Genomic DNA, 24,313 nt, shown 5'->3' with positions numbered 1-24,313 from the left:
AATTGGAATTTTCTTAAAGTTGTAACTACCTATACATAATCTAATTTGATTTTTGGACCAGTAGCCAAATTTCCTGCCATTAATAGCAGTGTGCCTGGATTCTAAAGAAATTATGCTTAACAAAAAAGCAGACTGCCTCCTTATTGTACTGTACACTCTGATGGTGATCTGAATGTTTACTGAGTTGTTATTTTGCATTCTACAGTCATTTCAGATGACTAACATTTTGTTTGTTAACATTTTGTTTAATGTTTTGTGGTGTTCCTTTTCTTTGTCATAGTTCGTAGCACATCCAAACTGCCAGCAACAACTTCTCTCAATCTGGTATGAGAATCTCTCAGGTTTACGTCAGCAGACTATGGCAGTGAAGTTTCTAGTTGTTCTTGCAGTTGCAGTAGGGCTGCCATTCCTGTCAGTGGTTTACTGGATTGCTCCATGCAGCAAGGTTAGTCTGTATAGTCTTGTTAGAGCATCTGCATGCAAGTCTCTAATTTGGCAAAGATGAAACCTATGTATAAATTACTGATGCCCTTAGCAAAGCTTCAGTGGAATGTCATTTAATGACAGATTGTAATGGAATAGCTTCAGGAATACACACTCAGACATTCACAATAAAAACAAGTAAATGCATCATGTGGAAAGTAATGAATACTAAATGCAAAAAAAAAAATATGATCAGGGAGAGAAGGAATTATTGCCATGTAGAGACAATAATACAGGAATAACGAATCAAAGTACTCTCCATTTTGTTGCTATGTGGTTAAATAAACATATAGTAGCTAAATGATTTAACAAAAGCTAATTAATACATTTATGGGGATTGAGGAAAGAACATTGCAAAGAAATTAAATACTCATTTAGTGAGAAATTGCCCATCAGAGTATTGAGAGAGCAATAGGAAGCACTGCAATTAGCAGGTTTTCTTCCTCCTCCCTAGTGATATCCAAGTTGTTAGCCATCTACAAATGGGAAAATGTTTATTTTTCATAGAAAAATTTGTAGCCCTGATCCTGAGAGATACTGTGGGCCTTCAGACAGAAGGGTAAACTAAGCTGATGCTGAAGACAGATACTATTCAAAATAAAATAAAGATAGGAAAAAATCATAAATGCATGTCTAAATAAAATAAGCTTCTTAAATTCACACCAAGTGAACACAACCATCAAATTGAGAATTAAGACCACTTAGCTAGCTATCCATCTTATGATTTCACATAGGATAAAATGTCACCTTTATTTATATTTACTGCCCACAAACCACCAATACAAAATTGTCCAACTAACTGCTCAACATAGATTTGCAAGTGTCTAAAATTAATGATTCCATGTGTGCCATCGAAGTAGTGTGGTGTAAATACGTTGAAGTGAATTAAACTATTTTTGGCACACTGGTGTAACTGAACTGAATTTAGCATGATACGTTTTGAATGGATTTGAGGTTTGTATAAGAAAGTTATATGCAAGGGATGAAATCATGGCTCCATTGGCATCAACTAGGTCAGGATTTTACCCCACAGTAAGGGCCTTCTCCAGGACCTTATCATGAAAAGATCCCTGGGATGAGCTGATGAAAGACCTTAGAAAATTCAAACTGCTTTTTAACACTGATACAAATACATTCTGTTGTTACTAAGAAACCTTTTCTTAAATGACCATCTGATTTCATCTCTCATTGCCAGGGGCCGGCCCACAACATTTTGGCACCTGGGGCGGGGAGCTCAAATGATTCCCCCATGCCTCCTTGCTTGGGCCAAAACTTTGAAAGGTCTCAATTCTCTGGGTCCTAGTGGCACCCTCCCACATTCTGGCATCTGAGGCAGCTGCCTCAGTTCGCCTCATGGTAAGGCCAGTCCTGCTCACTGCTACTACCTATGGGCTTGTCAAGATAATTTTTAGGCTCATTTCATTTCATGAGTTTTTTCAAAGCAGCCACATGGTCTTTTCTGTGTGCATTTACAAAACACTGTTATTTCAATGTGGCTTCTAGAGCTGAATGCCAGTTTCATGTTGCAGAATCTATATCCAATATAGATATGCCCAAAATCTCCCATCCATAGAATTTTGCATTTGTTTGGAATATCTATCTGGGCACCGATTCAAAGTTTCCTCCCTAAAGCATTTACTTCCCCTGTTGTCATAAGAGGTAAAAGAGATACTATAAAATTAAAATTATACACTGTAAATAAATGAATGTATTATGATTATCAACTTAGATTTTTAAAAGTATATCTAGTCTCCTTAGATTTATTTATTTATTTCCTTTATTCTCAGCCTGAAATATAAAAATCAATTCAGTCAGTTCCTTTTTTTTATAGTCTCTACTGATTTTAAAACTTCTTTTGTCTTTAAGCATGTCTTCACTTTCATAGTGCTTCAGCATTTGGGTTTCCAACATTGCAGGGAAGTGTCTATGTGTTTGTTGATTTTGTTGTTAAGACCTTTTTACTGGATTGTAAAATCATTTTGATTGGTCTTTCATTTTAGAAAATATATTTCTCCATTGCATTTTTGTCCAGTTTCAATCCACAGCACCCCTTTAAAACTTACCTTCCTCTTCTGTTTTGTAGCTGACTCCCCTTCTGATATAACTGTTTAAAGATTTTCTTACATTTAACGCTGTTAATTGGCAAGTTGGCTCTCTCTTTTCTGTTACATTTGTTGCTGTACTTCTTTTTTATTTTAGATACATGCCTCTTAGTTTTTAAATGCTAAAATGAAAATTACTTCATTTGAGACCAGGTTGGAGATTTCCTCTCCTACCAGGGGATTTACCCTTGAAAATTAAACATATCAGAGCAATTCCAGGGGATTCTGAGCGAATACTGTTCTTCTGACAGACCAATCTATGGATGGGGTGATGGAATTTAACACAACTTTTGTCCTCAACTATCTATGAAGTGACCTCTAAGACATAATTTTTTGTTGCTTTTATCTCATGAATTATCTCACCTTGGTTTATAGATGTCCCATAATAGCTGAAGAGAGAAAGAAAATGACCATAGCCTCTCAGGTGAAAATTCCTGCTTGAATCTGATTAATTGTGACAGGGGAATTTTTGAAATTTTTATTCCATGTCTGTGAGAGAGGCAAGGGAGTAGTTTCTTCAATCACTTGATCCATTTCAGGGGGGGAGATGCTTTAATTAATTAAATCACCTCCACTCAGTTGTTGAATTGAATACGTTCTGTTGTAAGGACATTTTTCTATGTTGCTTATAAATCACAACTTCATACCTCCATCTCAACTAATCCAGATGGAGTGGCCATTTACATTTCTCAGTGTCTATATACTTTTTATGAGGCTACAATTGGAATCCATCCATGGAATGCAGCTGGTGCAGATTTTGGCAGCTTGCTTTTAAATGGTATGTCCTTTTGTGAGCATATTGAACTAGTGCACTCTGATCTCCACTGGCTGTTTGTTGGTTTCCATGTTGATTTTTAACATTCTTTTTTTTTTCCCATGAAACTCTCTGACACCTACTTATGACAGTGGCAGTCTCTCTCCCTGTGACATAAGTCCCACAGCTGCAGTCAGGAGAGGCATAAAAGAAGTTCTATGGCATAGGAAAGGAAGGCTGGCCCATAGGTAGAGTATTGACCAAGTTAGAGAAATAGAGGTTCACATCTCTGCTTTCCTTAAACTTCCTGTCAAATAGTGGCAAGTCACTTAGGCCCAGATTTATAAAAAATATTTAGGAGTTGTAATACTCAGCATTGCAATGTATAACTAATTTAGGAACCTAAACCTAATTTTCAAAAGGCATTTAGACACTACAGAATCAAAATTTTATTGTCAATAGATGGGGTTTAGGCTCCAAAGTGCCTAACTCCCTTTGAGAATAGGATTTAGACTACTAAATCAGTTAGGAAATGCAATGATGAGTGAAGCAGTGCCAAAATAACTTTAAAAATCTGGGCTTTGTCCTTCCTGAACCTCAGTTTCCCATTTCTAAAATAGGGATAAATAGAACTTCCTTACCTCATGAAAAAGATTTTGAGGCATTTTTCTTAGGTTTCTTATTGTGGCAAAGGCTAGGACTTTAACAGGGTTCAAAAAAGAGCTAGATAGATTTATGGAAGTTAAGTCCATCAATGGCTATTAGGATGGGTAGGAATGGTGTCCCTAGCCTCTGTTTCTCTTGAGGTGGGTAACAGGGGAGGGATCACGTGATGATTACCTGTTGTGTTCTCTCGCTCTGGGGCATCTGGTATTGGCCATTGTCAGCATGACAGGATACTGGGCTAGATGAACTGTTGGTCTGACCCAATATGGCCTTTCTTATGTTCTTATTGTGGCATTCAGATACTTCAGTAATGAAAGCCACATAAGTACTTTAAATGTTTGGGAAATTCTTTGGTAGGGCCCAGTACCATTAAAACCCATTTCTCCATCTAGTCTGTATGTAACAACCTGAATTTGATAACCTTCTGATCACACTTGGCTGTAAGGAACTCAGGGCTATCTCATGTTGGAAATTCTGGTGCTGACTTTGTTAGTGGTTTATTATATGGTTTTGTTCATACTATTTCTCAGGTTTTGCCATCCATGAGTAAATGTGTGTCTAATAATGTATTAATTGTATTTTCAAAAGTTTGTCAAGGGCTTGGGATAGGTGCTCTTTTTTGTAGTTAGAAGAAATGTAAGTCAGTAAATAAGTGGTGGTCTATTGACTATGGCATCTTTGGAAAAAAATGTTACTTACTGATGAGCAGTTGAAAGTCCTTTCTGCTTTCTGATATATTACTGGTTCCTGTGTTATTTTTTATATTAAAAAAGAGACCTAGCAAAAATATCTCCATAACCAAATTGCACCTTGCAAGTGTGCCCACCCTGTCTGTATTTCTTGTGCTCAGATGATCTGATTTTACTAGATTACCAAAACCGCTGAGAGTTATGGAAGTTCCCACCTATCTTGTGCTGGAGGCATGGGAATACTTCTCCTTACATATGGGCTACGTCTAGACTACATCCCTATATTGGCAGAGGGATGTAAATGAAGCACTTCAAATGAAGCCGGAATTTAAATATCCCATGCTTCATTTGCATAATCACATAATGGCGCTCTTTTGAAAAAGCCCTTTTTGAAATTGAAACTGCAGTCTAAATGAGGTTCTTTTGAAAACAGGGTGCTTTTTTTAAAGAGCCTGTAAACTTCAAATAAACCTCAAGCGCCCCGTTTTCAAAAGAACCATGTCTAGACTGCAGTTTCAGTTTCGAAATAGCACTTTTTCAAAAGAGTGCCATTACGTGATTATGCAAATGAAGCATGGGATATTTAAATCCCAGCTTCATTTGCACTTTCAAAGTGCTTCATTTACATCCCTCTGCCAGCAGAAGGCTGTAGTCTAGACACACCCATGGAGTCAGTACAGAACAGCAATCAGAGCTAGATGTTAAGCTCTTTGGGGATAGGGACAATGAGTTTTGATGTGTTTGGTACCAGAAGGCACTGTTGTAATAAAAATGCATGATGATGTTAGTGATTTGGTTCAAAATGTTTATATATGACTTCTAGAATTTTGTACTAAAAGCTTTATAGTTTCTTCCCTTATAAACATAGATTTTTCTCCTGTCATGCTTAATGTCATGCAGCCATTATGAGACTGGATTCTTTTTGCATTGTTTTATCCTTGGATTCAGTGCAATGAATATACATCCGAGAGACTAGAGAAATCAGCATTCCATTGCTGGCTCTGATAATAATAGACTCGTAAAAGTATAGAACTGGGAGGGACCTTAATAGGCTATCTAGTACAATTCCCTGCACTCAAGGCAAGACTAACAACTAGGCCATTCCCGATAAGAGTTTGTCTAACATGTTCTTGAAAATCTTCAGTGATGGAAATTTGGCAATTTTTTTTCATTACTTAACTACCCTAAAAGGATTTTTTTCCAAATGCCCTTGCTACATTTAAGCTCATTGCTTCTTGTCATTTAGTCAGAGGTTAAGAACAATTTTTCACCCTCCTTGTAACACAGATTCATAGCCTTTAAGGTCAGAATGGACCATTATGATCATCATTCTAGTCTAAGCTCCTGCACATTACAATCCACAGAACATCACCCACCCCCTCTTGTAATAGACCCCTAACCTCTGACTGAGTTACTGAAATCTTCAAATCATGACTGAAAGACTTCAAGTTACAAAAAAATTAACCATTTATATTAGTTTAAACCCATTCCCCATGTTGCAGAGGACAGTGAACCCCCCTCGCTCCAAGGTCTCTGATAATTTGACCCAGAGAGAAATTCCTTCCTGACCCCAAATATGGTGATCAGACTGTGACCATGTGAGCAAGACCCAATCTTTTATGTACTTGAAAAATGTTTATGTTCCCATCTCAAGTTTTCTCTTCACCGAACAAAACATGTTTTTCAATCTTTCCTCATAGGTCCTGTTTCCTAGACCTTTGATAATTTTTATTGTTTTCCCCTGGACTTTTCTCAATTTGTTCTCATCTTTCCTGAAATAAGACATCCTGAACTGGACACAAGATTTCAGCTGAGACCTTACCAGTGCAGAGTAGAGCAGAAGTAGTGTTTCTCCAGTCTTGCAACATTTTTGCTGATACATCCCAGAATTATGTTTGCTTTTTTTTGCAAGTGTTACACTGTTAACTCATATTTAGCTTGTGACCGGATCCCCTTCTAAAGTACACCTTTCTAGGCATTCATTTTTAATTTTGTATGTGTGCATCTGATTGTTTCTTTCTATAATGAGAATTGTATGTCCAGCTCTCTGAATGTTAAAATATGATTCTTACATTTCACTATATTTAAGTGCATCTGTCAATTCTATATCATAAGTAAATATCATTTGCTTACTATAATGTTTATTCAGCAACAATTTTCCTGCCATTTCCATACAGTCACATAGTAACAATCCTTAGACCGTACTTACTAAAATGTGGATTTTTTTTTCATTTACACAAGTGCAGATTCATTCACTCTCTTGGCATCAGCAAAACTGAGAGAAGATTTTAACACTATCTTTGTAGGATAGTATTTTATTTCATGAAGTTTTGTATGAATCAAATTCTACCCTCTATTACATCCAAGCAACTCTAGGGTTGCACAGATGTAACTAAGGACAGAGTTTGGCTTTTTAAGACTAAGTAATTGAGTCAGTCCGATGAATTACTGGAAAAATAATGGGGATCTGAATTTGAAGACAATATTGGCTCCTCGCTCCCAGGTCACTATGGGTGAGAGTTCTATAGAGGAAATATTCTCAGTCCCTGGGGGGAGGATATGCTTCCTGAAGCAGTGATATGACAGGTATATATGGTCCTCCTCTGAAACATGGGCTTTCCATGTGTCAAAGAAAGTGCATGTGAAAATGATGGCATGCCTAGATCTGTAAGTTTGGAGGGATCCCCCTAAAAAGCATCTCCACAACCTCTTTGCAACCAACTTTTTCATTCCTTTCTCACCATTGGAAAGTGTTAATTTCCTTTTTTTATATTAATGTCATCTACCAAGATTTATGGCCCAATTTATGTGATACTGCAGGCTCACAACTTTATTAAATCCAGTGCATATTAAGTGCAGAAAGCTCTAGTATCAAACCCTGTCTTTCTGTTGAACCATTCTGTCCATAATTAATATTTTCTTTTCTGTCTCTTCTTCATAGGTAGAATCAAAGTTAGAAAATTTTTATTTCTAAATCATCCCTGGTCACGTCTAAAATATAAGTATCAAAAATAACTCTCACACTATTTGTAACATATTTTATCTCCAGTGAGCTTTTAATTACATTTAGTAAAGATTTTTCTGTGTTTTGGGGGTTGGGGACTTTCTCAATCTTTTAGATTTTTTTTTAAATTGCTTGAACAACTATTCCGGCATTAACCTGATTTCCTTAAATATTTCTGCTTCTTCCCTGGGCATGTCTCTTTCTGGCATCTGTGTCCCAGTCCCATCCTCGTTTGTGAACACAGGCAGATAATACATTTTAAAAGACACTGTCAAGGTATTTTGTTTATCATTCTCAGAATCTGTTTTACTCACTATTGTTTATAACACATCTAGGGGAAGTTTGAATATGAAACCTGTAACAAGTATCCTTTCACTTTGCACTGCATACAGAATGATCTGTTGTTATAGGGCACCTCTTGAGGCTGAGAGAATTGAATATTTTTAGGAAAAGGACAAAGAAATTGTTTAGTGGGGAGGATTGGAAATGCATAATGAATTGCATGGATTTGCAAAAGGCAATGTAGAAAAGTCAAAAGGTCAAATTTTGAGCCAACTAACCTTGACAGTGTTCCTTTAATAATATTTTTACATATGACTATTTTTTTTCAATAAGTTATCTGTGTTTATTACCCCTACGACTGTATCTTTCACTGACTTCTTATTCCTTGTTTACTTAAACTTCAGTTTGGTGTTAGCTGAAGTTTGACTTTGACCTTTTAAAAATCATTCTAAATAATAACTATTTATCGTAACTAATGCTTGCTTCCTCTCCTTACCTTTTTCAGTGGCCACCAAGATTAACTGTTTCTTATGAACCCTTGAGACTTGCTTTGAATTTTTCATCTATTTTAATACATGCAGTAGCTGCCATTACCCAAAATAACATGTAGGCATTTTGTGCCCAGCTTGCAACCAAATTAATTCATTAGGACTGATGAAAAGAATTTAAGAAATTGCCAATCCCTTTAAAATAGATATTTTGGTAGCCTAGATTGGTGTAGGCTTACGTGACTTTTCAGTTTTGCTTAGTGTCATGCTTAACCTATCCATTAGAGCTTATGCTCTAATAAATCTGTAAGGGTGCATCTATACTGCAGGGCTTAATTTGAAATAAACTACACAAATTGAGCTACATCAATTGTGTATTTTATTTCAAAATAGCTTATTTCAAAATATAGCACTCTTCCTCTGACTTCCCTTATTCTTTGTACAATGAGGGTTACAGCAGTTGGAGTAAGAAGTCCTTCAGCTTGACAGTATTTCAACATTATTTTGAAATAACTGCCTGCTGTGTAGACACGGATTAAGTTATTTCGGAATAGCATTAGTTATTTCAAAATAGTATTGCAGTGTAGACATATCCAAAGTCAGTAAGGTGCCACAAGACTCCTTGTTGTTTTTGCAGCTACGACTTATACAGCTCCCCTTCTAGTCTATTCAAGGTTTAGTCATCTCTCTTGGTGGGTGTTTAAGGAAATTTCTATTAAGAGAATCAAGAAAGAATGTAAGAAGCTATAGAAGTGTATACACAACTTTTTGTGGCCCATTAAAATGTTAAAAACAGAAAAACTGCTCTTGCTAACCTGAACCTTCCTGCTAAGCTGAATACTATATCAAATCCAAAACTGGTGTCCATTTTTGCAAGGTAATTATGGTATCTCGTTATGACATCACAGAGTGTATATATTTTCATTGTAATTATTTACTGTGCTTTTGACATAAATGTATTTTAAAAAGTTGATTGAATGTTTTGTTTTGTGTTGCAGCTGGGGAGAATAATGCGTGGTCCATTTATGAAGTTTGTAGCACATGCAGCCTCTTTCACCATTTTTCTAGGTCTGCTAGTCATGAATGCATCTGACAGATTTGAAGGCACCAAACTCCTACCTAATGAAACATACAAAACAGCTGATCATAAAAAACAGCTGTTTAGAATGAAAACGTCCTGCTTCTCATGGATGGAGATGCTAATTATCTCTTGGGTAATAGGTAAAAAATATTTTTCTCTTAGAATTCTGTCATGCAGTGTTGTCATTAGAGCTGAATTCCAGTTATACACATTATTTCCAGTCTCACATAGAAAAAGTGCACAGCTCAAGAGGAACATATCATGTCTTCCATTTTCTTTGCTGTCAAACCCTCTATAGGATACATATAATTAATTCCATATTCCTATACCATCAAATGATCTTACCATATTAAGGACCTGATTTTTCATCCACTTCTGCCTCTATATTGAGTAATAATTCTGCAGACAATCCCATTGAAATGAATAGGACTTCTTGTGAAATAAGCTACCGTTCAATCTAAGAGGAGTAGAAATCTAGCCTCCTAAATATTAAAGGGCAAATTCTGCCATCATCACATATGTTGAAAAGCACTTTGAATGACCCATTGAGTTCAAGGGAGTAAAATATTAGTCAGTGTGAGTAAGGATGCCAGGACTCATCAAAGTCAATAATAAAAGAAACTTGAAGTCAAGCTACATAGTTCAGTGATCCTGCAATTTTTATTCAAGCAAATTCCTACTGAAATCACTGTAAGTTTGAGTGTTGCCTAAGAAGGATTATACTGAGGTCATATTCTGCTCTACATTTGCATGGGGAATTCCTTACTGGCATTGGTATAGATACCAATCATATTTTTTTAAGATACCAGGGAATAACATGCATTTTGGTAACTTATAAAATGTGTCTTGTTACCAAAAGTCACACTTGACAGACTTTTTACTGTTCCCCTGCATGTATATATGTGTGATGCTGAAGCCCACGACTTGCAAAGGAGGTGGTGCATCAGCTGAATGCCTTTGCCTACAATACCCTTTCACGCTTCTGGAGGCATTATGCCTGAATCAGACATATGCCTCCCAGGATATGCAGATTCATACATCACACACAATGCAGAGCTGTGTTTAAATATTCAAGCCCTAGGTTTTGAAGTATGCCAAGCATTCAGTGTAAAGCATAATGAACTAATACTTCTTTCCCCTAAAGATGTGTCGGGGTAATGCATAAATAAGATGTAACTTACAATGGCTCTCTTTCAAGTCCCAAGTGTTTAGAGTGATCTCTTACAGGTTTAGCCTAAATCCCATTGAACTGACTTTCTTTTAAAGCCCCTATCCTTAACTGAAGTTGTGTGACTAATAAATCTTTTTCCATTAGAGAATTTGGAAGCATTTTATTGCTTTTCTGTGAATGAAATCAAGGAAAGTCATTTCTATAGTCTTAAAAAGCACTAACAGCCTCTCTGCTTTATCATATTTAACCAAAAAATGAATATACGAATATAGCATATAACTCATATAGCTCTTATATTTCAAACATTATATAAACATAATTCATCTGATAATAAATGAATAAATATAAACTATTCAGTCTAAGAACTTAATAAAGCTATATATTGTAATCTGATTTAGGAGCAAAATGACATGATTGTATAATAAATACATCATTTTGGTAATTAAAATATAATACATGTAAATGTTAATCAAAAATGAGTTACTGGCAAGGTGTTATTTGAAAGTCACATATATTTATGGTGTCAAGTATCAGAGGGGTAGCCGTGTTATTCTGAATCTGCAAAAGTGGCGAGGAGTCCTGTGGCACCTTATAGACTAACTGAAGTGTTGTAGCATAAGCTTTCGTGGGCAAAGACCCACTTCGTCAGATGCAAGTAGTGGAAATTCCCAGAGGCAGGTATAAATATGCAGGCCAGAATCAGGCTGGAGATGACAAGGTGGATCCAATCAGGGAGGATGAGGCCCACTTCTAGTAGCTGATCTGGAGGTGTGAATTCCAAGAGAGGAGAAGCTGCTTTTGTAGTTAGCTAGCCATTCACAGTCTGTTTAATCCAGAGTTGATTGTGTCAAACTTGAATATGAATTGAGCTACTTGAAGATGAACTGAGCTACACATGATGAGCAGCCCTACACAATCTGTGGAAATTCCAGCAGAGTTAGAGCAGCCAAATACAGTCTATGGGGAGCTCAGGCAGAGTTAGAGCACCACAACACAGTTTGTAGTGGTTCTGTCAAAGGCTTAATAGCATCCAAAAACAGTCTATGAGGGGGTTGGGTCAGGCAGGTTTAGAGCCTAGTGTCCTCACTTAGGGTGCATCTACACTGCAGGGCTTAACTCAAAATAAGCAACGCAAATTGAGCTATGTCAATTGCATAGCTTATTTTGAAAGAGCTTATTTCAAAATTGGGAGTGTCTACACAGCTCTTATTTTGAAATAGAGCACTCGTCCTCCGACTTCCCTTAGTCCTCATACAATGAGCGTTACAGAAGTCGGAATAAGAAGTCCTCCAGCTTGCCATTTTTCAACATTATTTCAAAATAACTGCCTGCTGTGAATCGGCGGACTAAGTTATTTCAAAATAACACTTGTTATTTTGAAGTAAAGTTGCTGTGTAGAAGTACCCCTAGTGGGCTGTAAGCAGAAGCAGGCCCTCTGGCCTGTGGAGGGAGAGTACTTAGGTCCATAGGAGTTCCTCTGGGTCATCTAGGTAGCATGCCAGAGGCAGTTCCAGAAACTTCTCTGAGACTTGGTCTGTGGGTGTCAATCTCTAAGTGTGTCCATGCTACAATATTGTATTTTAAACAGTGGTAGAAATGTAGCCGTGTTAGTCTGGTGTAGCTGAAACAAAATACAGGTCTATGTAGCACTTTAAAGACTAACAAGATGGTTTATTAGATGATGAGCTTTCGTGGGCCAGACCCACTTCCTCAGATCAAATAATGGAAGAAAATAGTCACAACCATATATACCAAAGGATACAATTTAAAAAAATGAACACACATGAAAAGGACAAATCACATTACAGAACAGAAGGGGGAAGTGTGGGGGGGGGGAAGGAGGTGAATGCCAGGTGGGGAAGGGGAGATGTCTGACATCTCCCCTTCCCCACCTCTAATATCATTAACTCACTGGCATTCACCTCCTTCCCCTCCTTCCTACATCCCCCTTCTGTTCTGTAATGTGATTTGTCCTTTTCATGTGTGTTCATTTTTTTAAATTGTATCCTTTGGTATATATGGTTGTGACTATTTTCTTCCATTATTTGATCTGAGGAAGTGGGTCTGGCCCACGAAAGCTCATCATCTAATAAACCATCTTGTTAGTTTTTAAAGTATTTTAAACAGTTACTCTGGGTGAGGTTTTAATTGACACTAACTGAAAAATAATGAAAAGATCCTACACACAATTTCATATAATTTGCTAGCTCTAGTAAGTCACTGGTAAAATGATTGTACCACATGTTATTATCAACTCTCCAGAAACCTACAATAACAAAGTGTATTTTCTTCTTACCTTTAAAATAATAAGGCAATGAAAAAGGATGGGTATGTTAATACATTGCAGACCTATGATATCTGAACATTATTTGTTGGCCATTTTGTAAATGAACAAATAAGAACTTTGCCTTATTTTATTTCAGCTATATTAAGCCTACTCCTTACTTGTGTGACTAGTCATTACTTATACGAGAAGTCTCGTGGAAGATAGGCAGTGTCCAGTGGACTGTTCATGAGAACACAGTTTCTATTCCTAGTTCTGCAGCTGATCTTCTGTTTAACCTTGGACAAAGCATTTAATTGCTCTGTTCCTCCATTTTCCCTGTCTGTAAAATGGGGCTAATGATACTATCCTTTGTACAGCACTTTGAGATATACAGATAAAAATCACTACGTAAGAGTAATATTACTACATAAGAAAGGGCTACTCGCACTAATAAGAATTTGTTGAATTGGCCCATATCACAATGCAAATCACGTTAAGAACTCAGGATCAGGCCCCTTCTTCTACTAGATCATCACACACTAATGTGAAAGATAGATTTTAAAGTAACATGTCTTTATTAATAATTTTTAAATTTACTTTTCAGACAGCTAGAAAAAGGAGATTTTGCTGAACAATGCACACAGCTCTTGATAAAGATATAAATGTCAGCGTATCTTTCATTTTACTATATCCAAGGCTTCCTTCCATTATTTTTCAGATTGTGGAGCAGAGAGAATTGCTATCATGTCACTATAATTTTAAGTGCTACTGTATGTCATTGGGCCTCTACTATTTATGATGACCAGCAAAATGTTTGTTGATCAGATGTTGTTTCTCATACTGGGAAGAATAATGGGAAATCAATACTAATTAGAATTTTAAAATATTTCCAATGACTGCAATATAGGGTCCTATAATGTGACTCTCCTGCAAAACACAATACATAGAATTTACTTAAATTATATTTAGTGTGAACCATTTTTGCATGGAGAAGTTTCTTAAAGTGGCAATGATTTACTCACATGAGAGAAAATTCATATTGCAAGCACAAGGTCCATGCATCACTTAAGCCCTCAAGCTAAATGGGGCTTTTGTGTTTTTAACTGAAGTAAGGGCTTTGTGCTTATTCTCTGTAAAGAGGTGAATTTTACCTGTGAGAAGTCCCATTATCAACTGAAATCAACAGAGTACTCATATAAATCTTATGTTCCTTTCTCTGGGATATAGTCAAAGGAAATCAGTGGAAAGACATCAGTATAAAACCAAAATACCATGACTGAAGAATTAGACCGCCTCTCGGAATGGAAGAGGCACAATTACTTTTCCTTCATTCTCTGTTTAAGGGTATGATTTGCACATCAAAAAGGAAGTCAGAATATATAAACAGAAATGCTTTCCAGTTTGACTGCCTTCAAGAGCACATTCTATTCAGAATATAATATTAAAGAAAATGAATAAGTTAAAAATTAATGAAGTATATTCTCTCTTCTGTCTTACGCAGGCATGATATGGTCTGAATGTAAAGAAATTTGGTCTCAAGGGCCCAAAGAATATCTGTTTGAATTATGGAATATGCTTGATTTTGGTATGTTAGCCATTTTTGCAGCATCATTCATTGCAAGGTTTATGGCATTTTGGCATGCTTCCAGAGCCCAGGACATTGTTGACTCAAAGGCAGATGGGACAGACATAGAAACTGCAACATTAGATTACAACATAAAATACTACACTTTGGGTGAGTTGAATTCCTACAATAGACTTAAATACAATTTAAGTTTCTATATCAATAAGATTCTAATTCTTTATGTAGTCTCCCAGTCAGCATGGATTAATTTTTCACCTAACTTTATTTTTTATTCTCTTAATTGCATTAGGTGTTATATTTGTTTATACCATTACCTTAAATACACTTCTGGTAGTACATAGGGGGTTGCTTTACTTCATAATATATTAAAGCAGTATGATGAATAAATATGCTATAAAATACTAAAAATATTTTTTTGAAATACAACCATAGGTTAAAATGCAAGCCGTGAGAAATTATTAAAAACAGCTCGATAAACATCAATGCAATTATAAATTACAGCAAAATATTGTCTTTACAAACAGAACACAGCATCTAAATTGCTCTGGATTTCTAAAGTTGCCAAGCAAAATTCTTCTCTCTAATCTACGCTGTATAACTGTATCAATGGAGCTTTAATTGATACCAATATTATGGAAGTTCTGGTTATGACTTCATAGTTAAGGTTGAATTCCATTTTGCACTAAAACTTCTTGGGTTTTGAATGGAGCAAGCAATGGATTCCCAAGGGAGGAGTTCAGAAATTTGCTGAACAGATATGTAATTACGAGAAATGAACTGCATCTAAAAAGGCCCTGTTCACAGGCAAATATACATAATCTAATTGAGTCCATGCCATGTCTAAGGTCACACAGTGACTCATTCATTGTGTGTGTGTGTGTGTGTGTGTGTGTGTGTGTGTGTGTGTGTGTGTGTGTTACGTAAATTATAGTGCTCTACTGAATTCCTGGGATGGGAATGTCATTTTCTGTGTTATATGTAAGGACATTTTGAAATGAGGTGGCTGTGTTGCATTTTGTTTTCAAAGTATGGTAAAAGAAAAAACAATACTTGAGGATCTGGGACACTCTTTACTAACCAAAAGAAGATGGTTGCCATGAATAGCCTAAACATACTTTTGCTCAGTGATCAGAAACTCTCATTTTTTATTTCTAGCCAGAATAAAGTGGGATCCAACTGATCCACAAATCATATCTGAAGGCCTGTATGCAATTGCTGTTGTTTTAAGTTTCTCCAGAATAGCCTACATTCTCCCAGCCAATGAAAGCTTTGGACCACTACAGATATCACTTGGCAGAACTGTGAAAGACATCTTCAAGTTCATGGTAATATTTATCATGGTGTTTGTGGCCTTCATGATAGGAATGTTTAATCTCTATTCCTACTACCGTGGGGCCAAACAGAATGAAGCATTCACAACGTAAGTATTCTGTGTAAATGTTAACAATTGCACATTGTTTTGTAAAAGGAGTGTTACTTGTATTTGTACATTAATGTACAAAGTGTCATAATGTATAGTCCAAGATTCCCATCTTTTATTCAATCGTTTGCTTTTATAATGAGTGGTAACTTTCTCTGTAGTGCAGGTACCTTTAAGATATAATTGAAGTTAAGGATAAAGTTTTTAGCCCAATTACACTGGAGTAAATCTGCACTGACTTTATTGAACATTAATGGGACTTAAATTGTACATTTTCTAGGGCAAGGGCCATCCCTTACAAAGGGCATCTAGAACAATAATCCAAGCCTGATCCATGATTGTGGATGGTCAGTGCTACCACTATATAAATAATGATCTTGTCTGAATAAAATAGGTGGGGTTAGCATAAGAGGTGACATGTTTACACCAGGTTTAAAGATGACCCCAGGAGAGTTGGACTAGGAATGATGTAAATTAAGGTAGAGGTTTCCTTTGCCATGCCAATGTTAGTTGCTGTTTTTAATATTTATCTTTCTTTACTTCTGCCTATTAGTTACTCTCATTTTGCAAACCCAGTGAATGCTAAAACAGGGCAAGTTATGCTGCTTTGTATTTGATTCCAATTTACATACAGTACTACTTATGTCACCACGGAATTGGCCCAGAGGCTTCTCCGTGAGTTGCAGCTGATTAAACTAACAGACTGAATTTGGGCCATCACATCACATGTGCCCCTAGAAGGCTGCATATACCAGCTATGCAACATTTTCACATTTTTCAAAGGAAATTTCAGTAGAGTGCAAAAGAGATACATTGCCCACAGCTGAGGAGAATATAGCAACATAGTGATTGCCAGATTGGATCAGACTCAAGTTCCATTCAGTCCAGTATTCTGTCTTGAGCAGTGACTAAAACCAACTGCTTAAGAAGGAGCATTTCAGAGTAAGAATTGTTCTGTAGATGGATGTGGGATAATCATACCTTCCTCGCTCCCTCATCATCCAAAGAAGTCTGATTCTGATAGATAATATTAGAGATTGGCTTAAACCCCCAAAAGTGAGGTTTAATATCCTTTCTAAAAGTAATGTTTAGTTATAACAATTCTGTGTTAGACAAGAACAGGTGTCCCTGAGGTGGATAGAGGAGAAGGGCACCTTTCTTGCAGATACTCATTCCGTTTTGGACTCCTCCCACAACCTGGGATGCAAGTGAGCAATAAATTAACCACAGGTTCACCTTTTAATTTTAGTTAGTATGTAAATACATTTATCAATTACATCACCCTTTAAGCCCTAATTTAGTAATGTGAACACTTATATAATGCATAATCATAACCATGTGATGAATAGAATTATACCTGCCTCTGTTTACTGTGTAGAGCATTTTAGTTGATGTAAGCAGTGCTCATATCACAAAACTCCTTAAATCAGCAACTTACAATGGAGAAAGGAGATGTACCCCTGAATGTATACTTCAGAGAGAATGAGAACAGATAAGTGGATAAGGAAGATAGCATTGTTAACACATAGAGCATTTATTAGAAGTTACATCTATCCTAAGCAAGCAGGAAAGGAGGAATCAGAGTAAGTCTATAAATCAGTAGAAGTGATGTCTGCCCATGCTGTACCCCCATCACCATGATAGCAAGTGCTCAGACTCCTTATTTAACACTCCCCCCACCCTCGCAACACTCTGGATATCTTGATCTCCATATAAAATATCAATCCCATTTTTAATCTTAAATTCTTGACCAAAAATCTTCCTGGGTCAGTGAGTTTGTGTGAAAATTATTTCCTTGGTTTTTAATTTCATTAATAGTTCCCTGGTTCTTGATTTAGAAGCTGGGGAGAGCAGAAGTTCCCATTCTACCTTCTCTGCACCATTCATTATTATTATATACTTTTCTCTGATCAGTTTATATTAATCTCCTTTCTAAGGGTATGTCTACACTACCACCCTAGTTCGAACTAGGGTGGTTAATGTAGGCAACCGAAGTTGCAAATGAAGCCCGGGATTTAAATATCCCGGGCTTCATTTGCATCTTACCGGGTGCCGCCATTTTTAAAACCCCGGTAGTTCGGACTCCATGCCCTCGGCTACACATGGCACGGAGTAGGTAGTTCGGATTAGGCTCTCTAATCCGAACTACCGGTACACCTCGTTCCACGAGGAGTAACGGTAGTTCGGATTAGAGAGCCTAATCCGAACTACCTACTCCATGCCGCGTGTAGCCGCGGGCACGGAGTCCGAACTACCGGGGCTTTAAAAATGGCGGCACCCGGTAAGATGCAAATGAAGCCTGGGATATTTAAATCCCGGGCTTCATTTGCAACTTCGGTTGCCTACATTAACCACCCTAGTTCGAACTAGGGTGGTAGTGTAGACATACCCTAAGGTAGATCCTTTGCATGATCATCTGTCCTCCTGTGCACTTCAACTTCTAGTTCTTTGCTTTCCTCCTCTTTCATGCCTCCAGGGTATATTCAGACCTTGATTTTACAAGTGTAATTAACTAAATACAGTGATTTTATCTTTTATGCCATAAAATTTAAACTGTTATTACGGAGTGGTCTTAAATGGCAGTGCTTTTTACATCGAGGATATGTGTACATTTGTGCGATCTTGAGCCAAAGGAGCCGCTTTTGCACAAAAACATGCCGCCTGTCCACACTGGCGGGGAGTTCTTGTGCAAGAACACTGACGTTCTAATGTGTGAAATCAGTGCTTCTTGTGCAAGAACTATGATGCTCCCGCTCAGGAATAAGCCCTCCTGTGCAACTGTTCTTGCGCAAGATGCCAGTGTAGACAGGCAACATGAATTTCTTGTGCAAGAAAGCCCGATGGCTAAAATGGCCATTGGAGCTTTCTTGCGCAAGAGAGCGTCTACACTGGCATGGATGCTCTTGCACAAAAGCACATCTCTTGCGCAAATGCACATGCCAATGTAGACGCTCTCTTGCACAAATACTTTAACGCAAGAACTTGTGCGTTAAAGAGTATTTGCGCAAGATCATGCCAATGTAGACGTAGCCTAAGTGTATGAGTAGTATCAGTAAGATCAGACTTCTGCCATTTCATTGAGGAGAAGTTTATATGGGTATGTCTACACAGCAAAGTTATTTCAAGATAACTTTACTAGCATCTACACAAGCCAACCGCTATTTCGAAATTAAATCAAAATAGCAGAGGGCTTATTTCGAACTTGGTAAACCTCATTCCACTAGGAATAGCGCCTATTTCTAAATTGCTATTTTGAAATAAGTGCTGTGTAGACGCGGAATAGGGACTATTTCGAAATAGGGGGGCCTCCAGCCCTTCCCAGGATTTCCTGCTGGCCACTCTGGCCCCAACCAAGAAAACTCTCTTCCCCCCATCCGCAGAGCCCATAAAGGGGTAGGGTCTGGCCACAGAGCCTGTGCCAGCTCCAGGCCTGCCAACTCAGAGCTAGTATTTGCTGCCCCTGACCCAGTGGCCCCAACATGAGCCAGCAAGCCACTGCCAGCCAGCCCTCCACTGCTCCCCAGGACCAGACTACCAGCTCCCAGGAGCCGAGGTTTGGGGGGATGCCTCCAACGTCCATGGTCTCTGCACTAGATGGAGGAATGCACCTGTTTACAGCCGTATAGCTGCCAGCCTGGCCACCAAAGGCCACATCCAAACCCAGGAGCAGGTTCGGATGAAAATCAAGAAGCTGCGGCAAGCGTATGCCAGGGCCACAGGAGGCAGCTTCCAAACAGGGGCAGACCCAGACATCTGCCCCTATTTTGATGCCCTTGACTACATCCTAGGGGTGGGACAGTCTGTGCCCCCCAAGTGGTCATCGACCCTGGGGCAGAGAACCCTGATCAGGACACAGAGGAAGAGGAGGGCCAGGAGCCACAGGAGCCTGGAGGGAGCATGCCACGCAGCCAGGACCCCCAAGCCATCCCGGTGAGCCTGTTGCTGGTGTCGTCCGAGGCCAGGGAGGCAGCAACATGTGAGTGCCATCATTGTTCCCTTATGTGGGGGCGGGAGGAGAGGGAGACCAGGGACTGTGCGCATGGGATTTGCTGACTACGGATCACGAAGCAACCTGTTCATGTGCCGTGCCACCCCTGGGCACGTGGCTCCAGCTGGCTGCCACACAGGGGCCTTGGCCTGTTATCCACACATGTGTATGTATGAAGGCACATGACGTGCTTCTGACCCGGGGGTGGGACATAACAGGACACCCTCCCTCCACAAGCCTCTTCTACACAGAGGCAGGGGACATCTCCCCCGCCTCACACACAGACCCACACCACATACAGCACGGGCATGGATGCACTCTCGGGCCAGCTCCCACTCCCAGGGATAGCAGGACATCCCAAACTTAGCTTCTGTGCTAGCACATCAGCTCTGATGGTGCGGAGACTTGTTGTCTTTGCTTTGCAGAGGGGGACTGAGCTTCACTTACTGAGTCCCCAGGGATAACTGACCATTTCTCTTTTTTGTCCACAGCCACACCAGCTGCGAGTGCAGGGTGCACCACCCTGCCTGGGACATCCTTCTGCACCCGAGAACTCTGCAGGCTGACCCATGCCCAAGAGTACTCCCAGCGGTAGCACCTGGGGATACTGCGAGGCCTGGACCGCACCCTCGACCACTGGGTGCACGAAGACCTGCAGCTCCGTTGGAAGAGCTGGCGGGAGCTCTTTGCTCATGGCTGTGCCATCTGTGACCACCTGCAGACCCTACTGCAGAGATTGCTGCCTCCTGCCGCTCCAGCCTCTGCTGCCTCCCCAGCTACAGTTCCTCCTCCCACTCCTGCTCCCCCTCCCGCTTCTTCCACCCCATCCTTCCCACCCTCTATGCCCTCCACCCTGCAGTGCTGGGAGATAGGTGGGCCGGCAAGACCTTGAGCCCTGAGCTTCTCCTCCCCTTGCCTCCCCCTTCCAGCTCCCTCCTCCCAGGTTTACCCCTCTACTCTCCCACCCTCTCACCTCCCCTCTCCTGCATTCTTTCCCCAGTCTCACCTGAGTTTCATTCCCTCCTCCCACACCAGTTTTGTTCAATAAAGAGAGTTTCTTTTCTTGAACACGTGTCTTTATTGTGCATCAGGAAGGGGCTTCATGAGCCAGGTTTGTAGGGGCTAGGCCGCATCCCCCACCAGGCACACAGGCATGTCCACGTCCCCGACCCCAATGTGGCGGTCGGGGAAGAAAGTCCCGGCATGCAGCCTTTGGCACATGGAGGAGTTGCGGTACACACGCGTGTCGTGCGCTCTGCTGGACCAGCCCACATTAATGTCCACGAAGTGGCCCTGTTGGTCAGACACAGCCTGCAGGATGACCAAGAAGTATCCCTTATGGTTGATGTAGAGGGAGGCCTGGTGTTCCGGGGCACAGATGGGGATGTGTCCCCCATCGATTGCCCACCTCCCTGGGGAAGGCCATGGCACCAAACCCCTTGATGACTGCATCCACATCGGCAAGGCGGATGACTCTGCGGAGCAGCACTCTGTTGATAGCCTTGACCACCTGCACAGGGACACACCAAAGTGAGAGTCACTGGGGTGCCAGGGTGGCTGAGAGTGCTCCCTCCCCTCCATTGCCTTGTGCCCCCACTCTCCAGGAACAACCCCCTCTGCAATCCTGGCCACCACAGGCAGTCCTTAGTGCGGGCGAGACAGAACAAACCCTCCCAGGGAGGGGACTTTCACTCCCCCCACTCCTTTTCCCTCGGGCAGCCCATTCCCTCCTTGCACACCCCCTCCAGGCACAATGGCCGGAGACTGCCATACTTGCATAGGCACCACTCTGACGTTGGATCTCCCCACACCAAACTGGTTTGCCACAGATCAGTAGCTATCTGGTGTGGAGAGCTTCCCAAAGGCAATGGCCACATGCTTCTGGAGGGGAATGGTGGGCCTCATGTGCATGTCCCATTGCTATAGGGCAGGGACGAGCCACTCACAGAGCTCCAGGAAGGTGTCCTTCTTCATCCTGAAGTTCTGGGTCCACTGTAGGTCTTCCCAGCGCTCCAGGACAATGTGGTTCCACCTGTCAATTCTAGTGCCCAGATGCCAGATGCAGCAGGGCACACTGGCATCCATGAGCTGCAGCTGCTCCCCCACATATCCCAGGAGAGTTTGGATGATGGCCTGGGGGTTGGGCTGCAGCAGATGCTGGGAGGCAGCCTGCAGAAAGTGCAGCCAGGCTTGCAGCAACATGTCCACAAGAAGCACAAGAGTGCCCAGGGGCAGCTCCGGCTCCATGCTACAGTGCTGTGGTGTCCTGAGTGAGGGTAATCAGAGCATGCAGAGAAAAAAAATGCTTTGCTGTCCCTCAGCGAGGTAGGCAAGCAAGCAGTGAAACCTGAGAACCGGCTGTTCATGGGGGTCCCTTTAAGCACAAGCCTCAGATAGCCTCAGGCAGCAGCCACACAAGGTAACTCCTGACCTGGTGCCCTGCCGGAACCAGTTCTGGCCGATCTTAAATGCGATTCAACGTCCAATCAGTGTGGACACAGTATTTCAAAATAGCAAAACGCTATTTTGAAATGCATTTTGTGTGTAGATGCGTTATTTTGAAATAAGCTATTTCAAAATAACTATTTTGAAATTAGATATTTTGAAATAATGCTGTAGTGTAGACATACCCTTTAATAGGTAAATAGTAGTAACTTGATAATTAAATCAGCTTTCATAAATATTTTTAGAGTATAATATTTACATGTTCTGTTTTTTCCTTTTAGAGTTGAAGAAAGTTTTAAGACATTGTTCTGGGCTATATTTGGACTTTCAGAAGTGAAATCAGTTGTCATCAATTATAAACACAAATTTATTGAGAATATTGGTTACGTCCTTTATGGAGTCTACAATGTTACTATGGTCATTGTTTTATTGAACATGCTCATTGCAATGATCAACAGCTCCTTCCAGGAGATTGAGGTAAAACTTTATTTTATGATTATATGTGACTGGTTATATCTCCTTGTGGTTTAGTGTACAAAGAAACACACATTATGACAAGTTGTTTCTTGTTTCTTCATATAGATATCTTTTATTACAGAAAAACAACCTGGTGCTATTTTTGCTTAAATAAGCACCATAAATTCCTTCCAAATTGTTGGTAGTGAAATTGAAAATAGTTCCAATGCCTGGAGCTCATGGGGCTGCTGGAGCTTTCAGGGCTGCCGCAGCGAGGTGGCCAAGGACAGTGATGCCATGTAGCTGGAGAGAGGAGCCCAGTAGGGAGGCTGGTATGGCCCCTCCATCCAGATCTTCCCTGGTCTGAAAAACTTCCTTGTTCAGCCATACCAGGTAGTCCAACCTGTACTATAGAACAGTGCCACAGAAGGATATGTTAGCTGATCTTGCAAGTCTCTTCTCTCTCTAATTTCAAATTATTATTCACGTGGTTTCTCTATTCTTTCTGTTAGAACAGAATCCTCATTCATATGCATCCAACTCATAGGCAAATCTAGTACATAGTTTCAAATTGTAAACTGTGGAAAGGTAAAATGGAAGGTTCGAGAATGTGGCCAGCCCCAGAGAGGTGCAGAAACAGGCAGCCTTGTATTGAATATTTTTTAACTTTTATTAAAATGCTTTTAACTATAACTTTTTATTTATCAACTTTTTACATGCGTGGGCGCCAGATAACTATTAACAGTAACAACAGACAAACTGCAATACAATAGAGGAAAATGCCCTGGGGTTTCTCTAAGTCTAAGTAATTATCAATAACAGCCCAGGGATTTTTATCAGTTATATTTACATTAATTTTATTCATAAGGTCTAACATCTATTTAACTCTTAACTGTACTATTTAACAATTTCTAACTAACTTACTCTTAACACTATTATTTATCAAACCTTTAACTAACTTTACACAGCAATACTCACATTTATCAGACATACAAGAGACAACAGAGACAACAGCATATTCGTTATTTGTCACGCTCTGCAAAAGATTCGGTAGATTCGGTGAGCGTGAGGGGGTCCTCGGGTGATCAGCCCTCAGAACCTGGCTCGTGTTCTGCCTTCCAAATGTTCGGGAACCCTCAACTGCATGCAGAAGGGGTAGCTGTTTTATAGAGAGAGCAAGAGCTTTCCCGCGCCTAGTTGTGATAGGCTTGACAGATTTAGTCTGCCTAGTGACAGGCTGAGGGGGAATGGGAGGGGGTGAGATGGCCCTTGAGTGGCACAAACCTGCCTGGTGTCTTACTCCTGGTTTTTACTGATTTTAAGTCACATAGTGCAGGGTTTTTGGTTTGAGGGGAAAGTAGTCTTGGGCTAGGAAGGCTATGCGCACGAGGCCTGGCCAGAAAGGAGCCTGTTTTCACATAAACAACTCAGCT

The 24,313-nt window shown here is 40.0% G+C and overlaps 1 protein-coding gene across 2 annotated transcripts in view; it reads left to right on the top strand.

The window, feature by feature from the left end:
- Positions 1 to 24,313, top strand: part of TRPC6 (transient receptor potential cation channel subfamily C member 6) — a 163,266-nt gene that overhangs the window by 102,590 nt on the left and 36,363 nt on the right. For both annotated transcript variants that reach the window (XM_075919281.1, XM_075919280.1), the window contains exons 4-8: positions 281 to 445; positions 9,467 to 9,689; positions 14,488 to 14,721; positions 15,727 to 15,991; positions 22,706 to 22,901. In XM_075919281.1, the coding sequence (XP_075775396.1) occupies positions 281 to 445; positions 9,467 to 9,689; positions 14,488 to 14,721; positions 15,727 to 15,991; positions 22,706 to 22,901 (1,083 nt within the window). The remainder of the gene's footprint in view (positions 1 to 280; positions 446 to 9,466; positions 9,690 to 14,487; positions 14,722 to 15,726; positions 15,992 to 22,705; positions 22,902 to 24,313) is intronic.

This window comes from Pelodiscus sinensis, chromosome 1 (genome assembly GCF_049634645.1).
Source record: "Pelodiscus sinensis isolate JC-2024 chromosome 1, ASM4963464v1, whole genome shotgun sequence".
Classification (NCBI taxonomy): domain Eukaryota; kingdom Metazoa; phylum Chordata; order Testudines; family Trionychidae; genus Pelodiscus; species Pelodiscus sinensis.
This window is presented reverse-complemented; position numbering and strand designations above follow the sequence as displayed.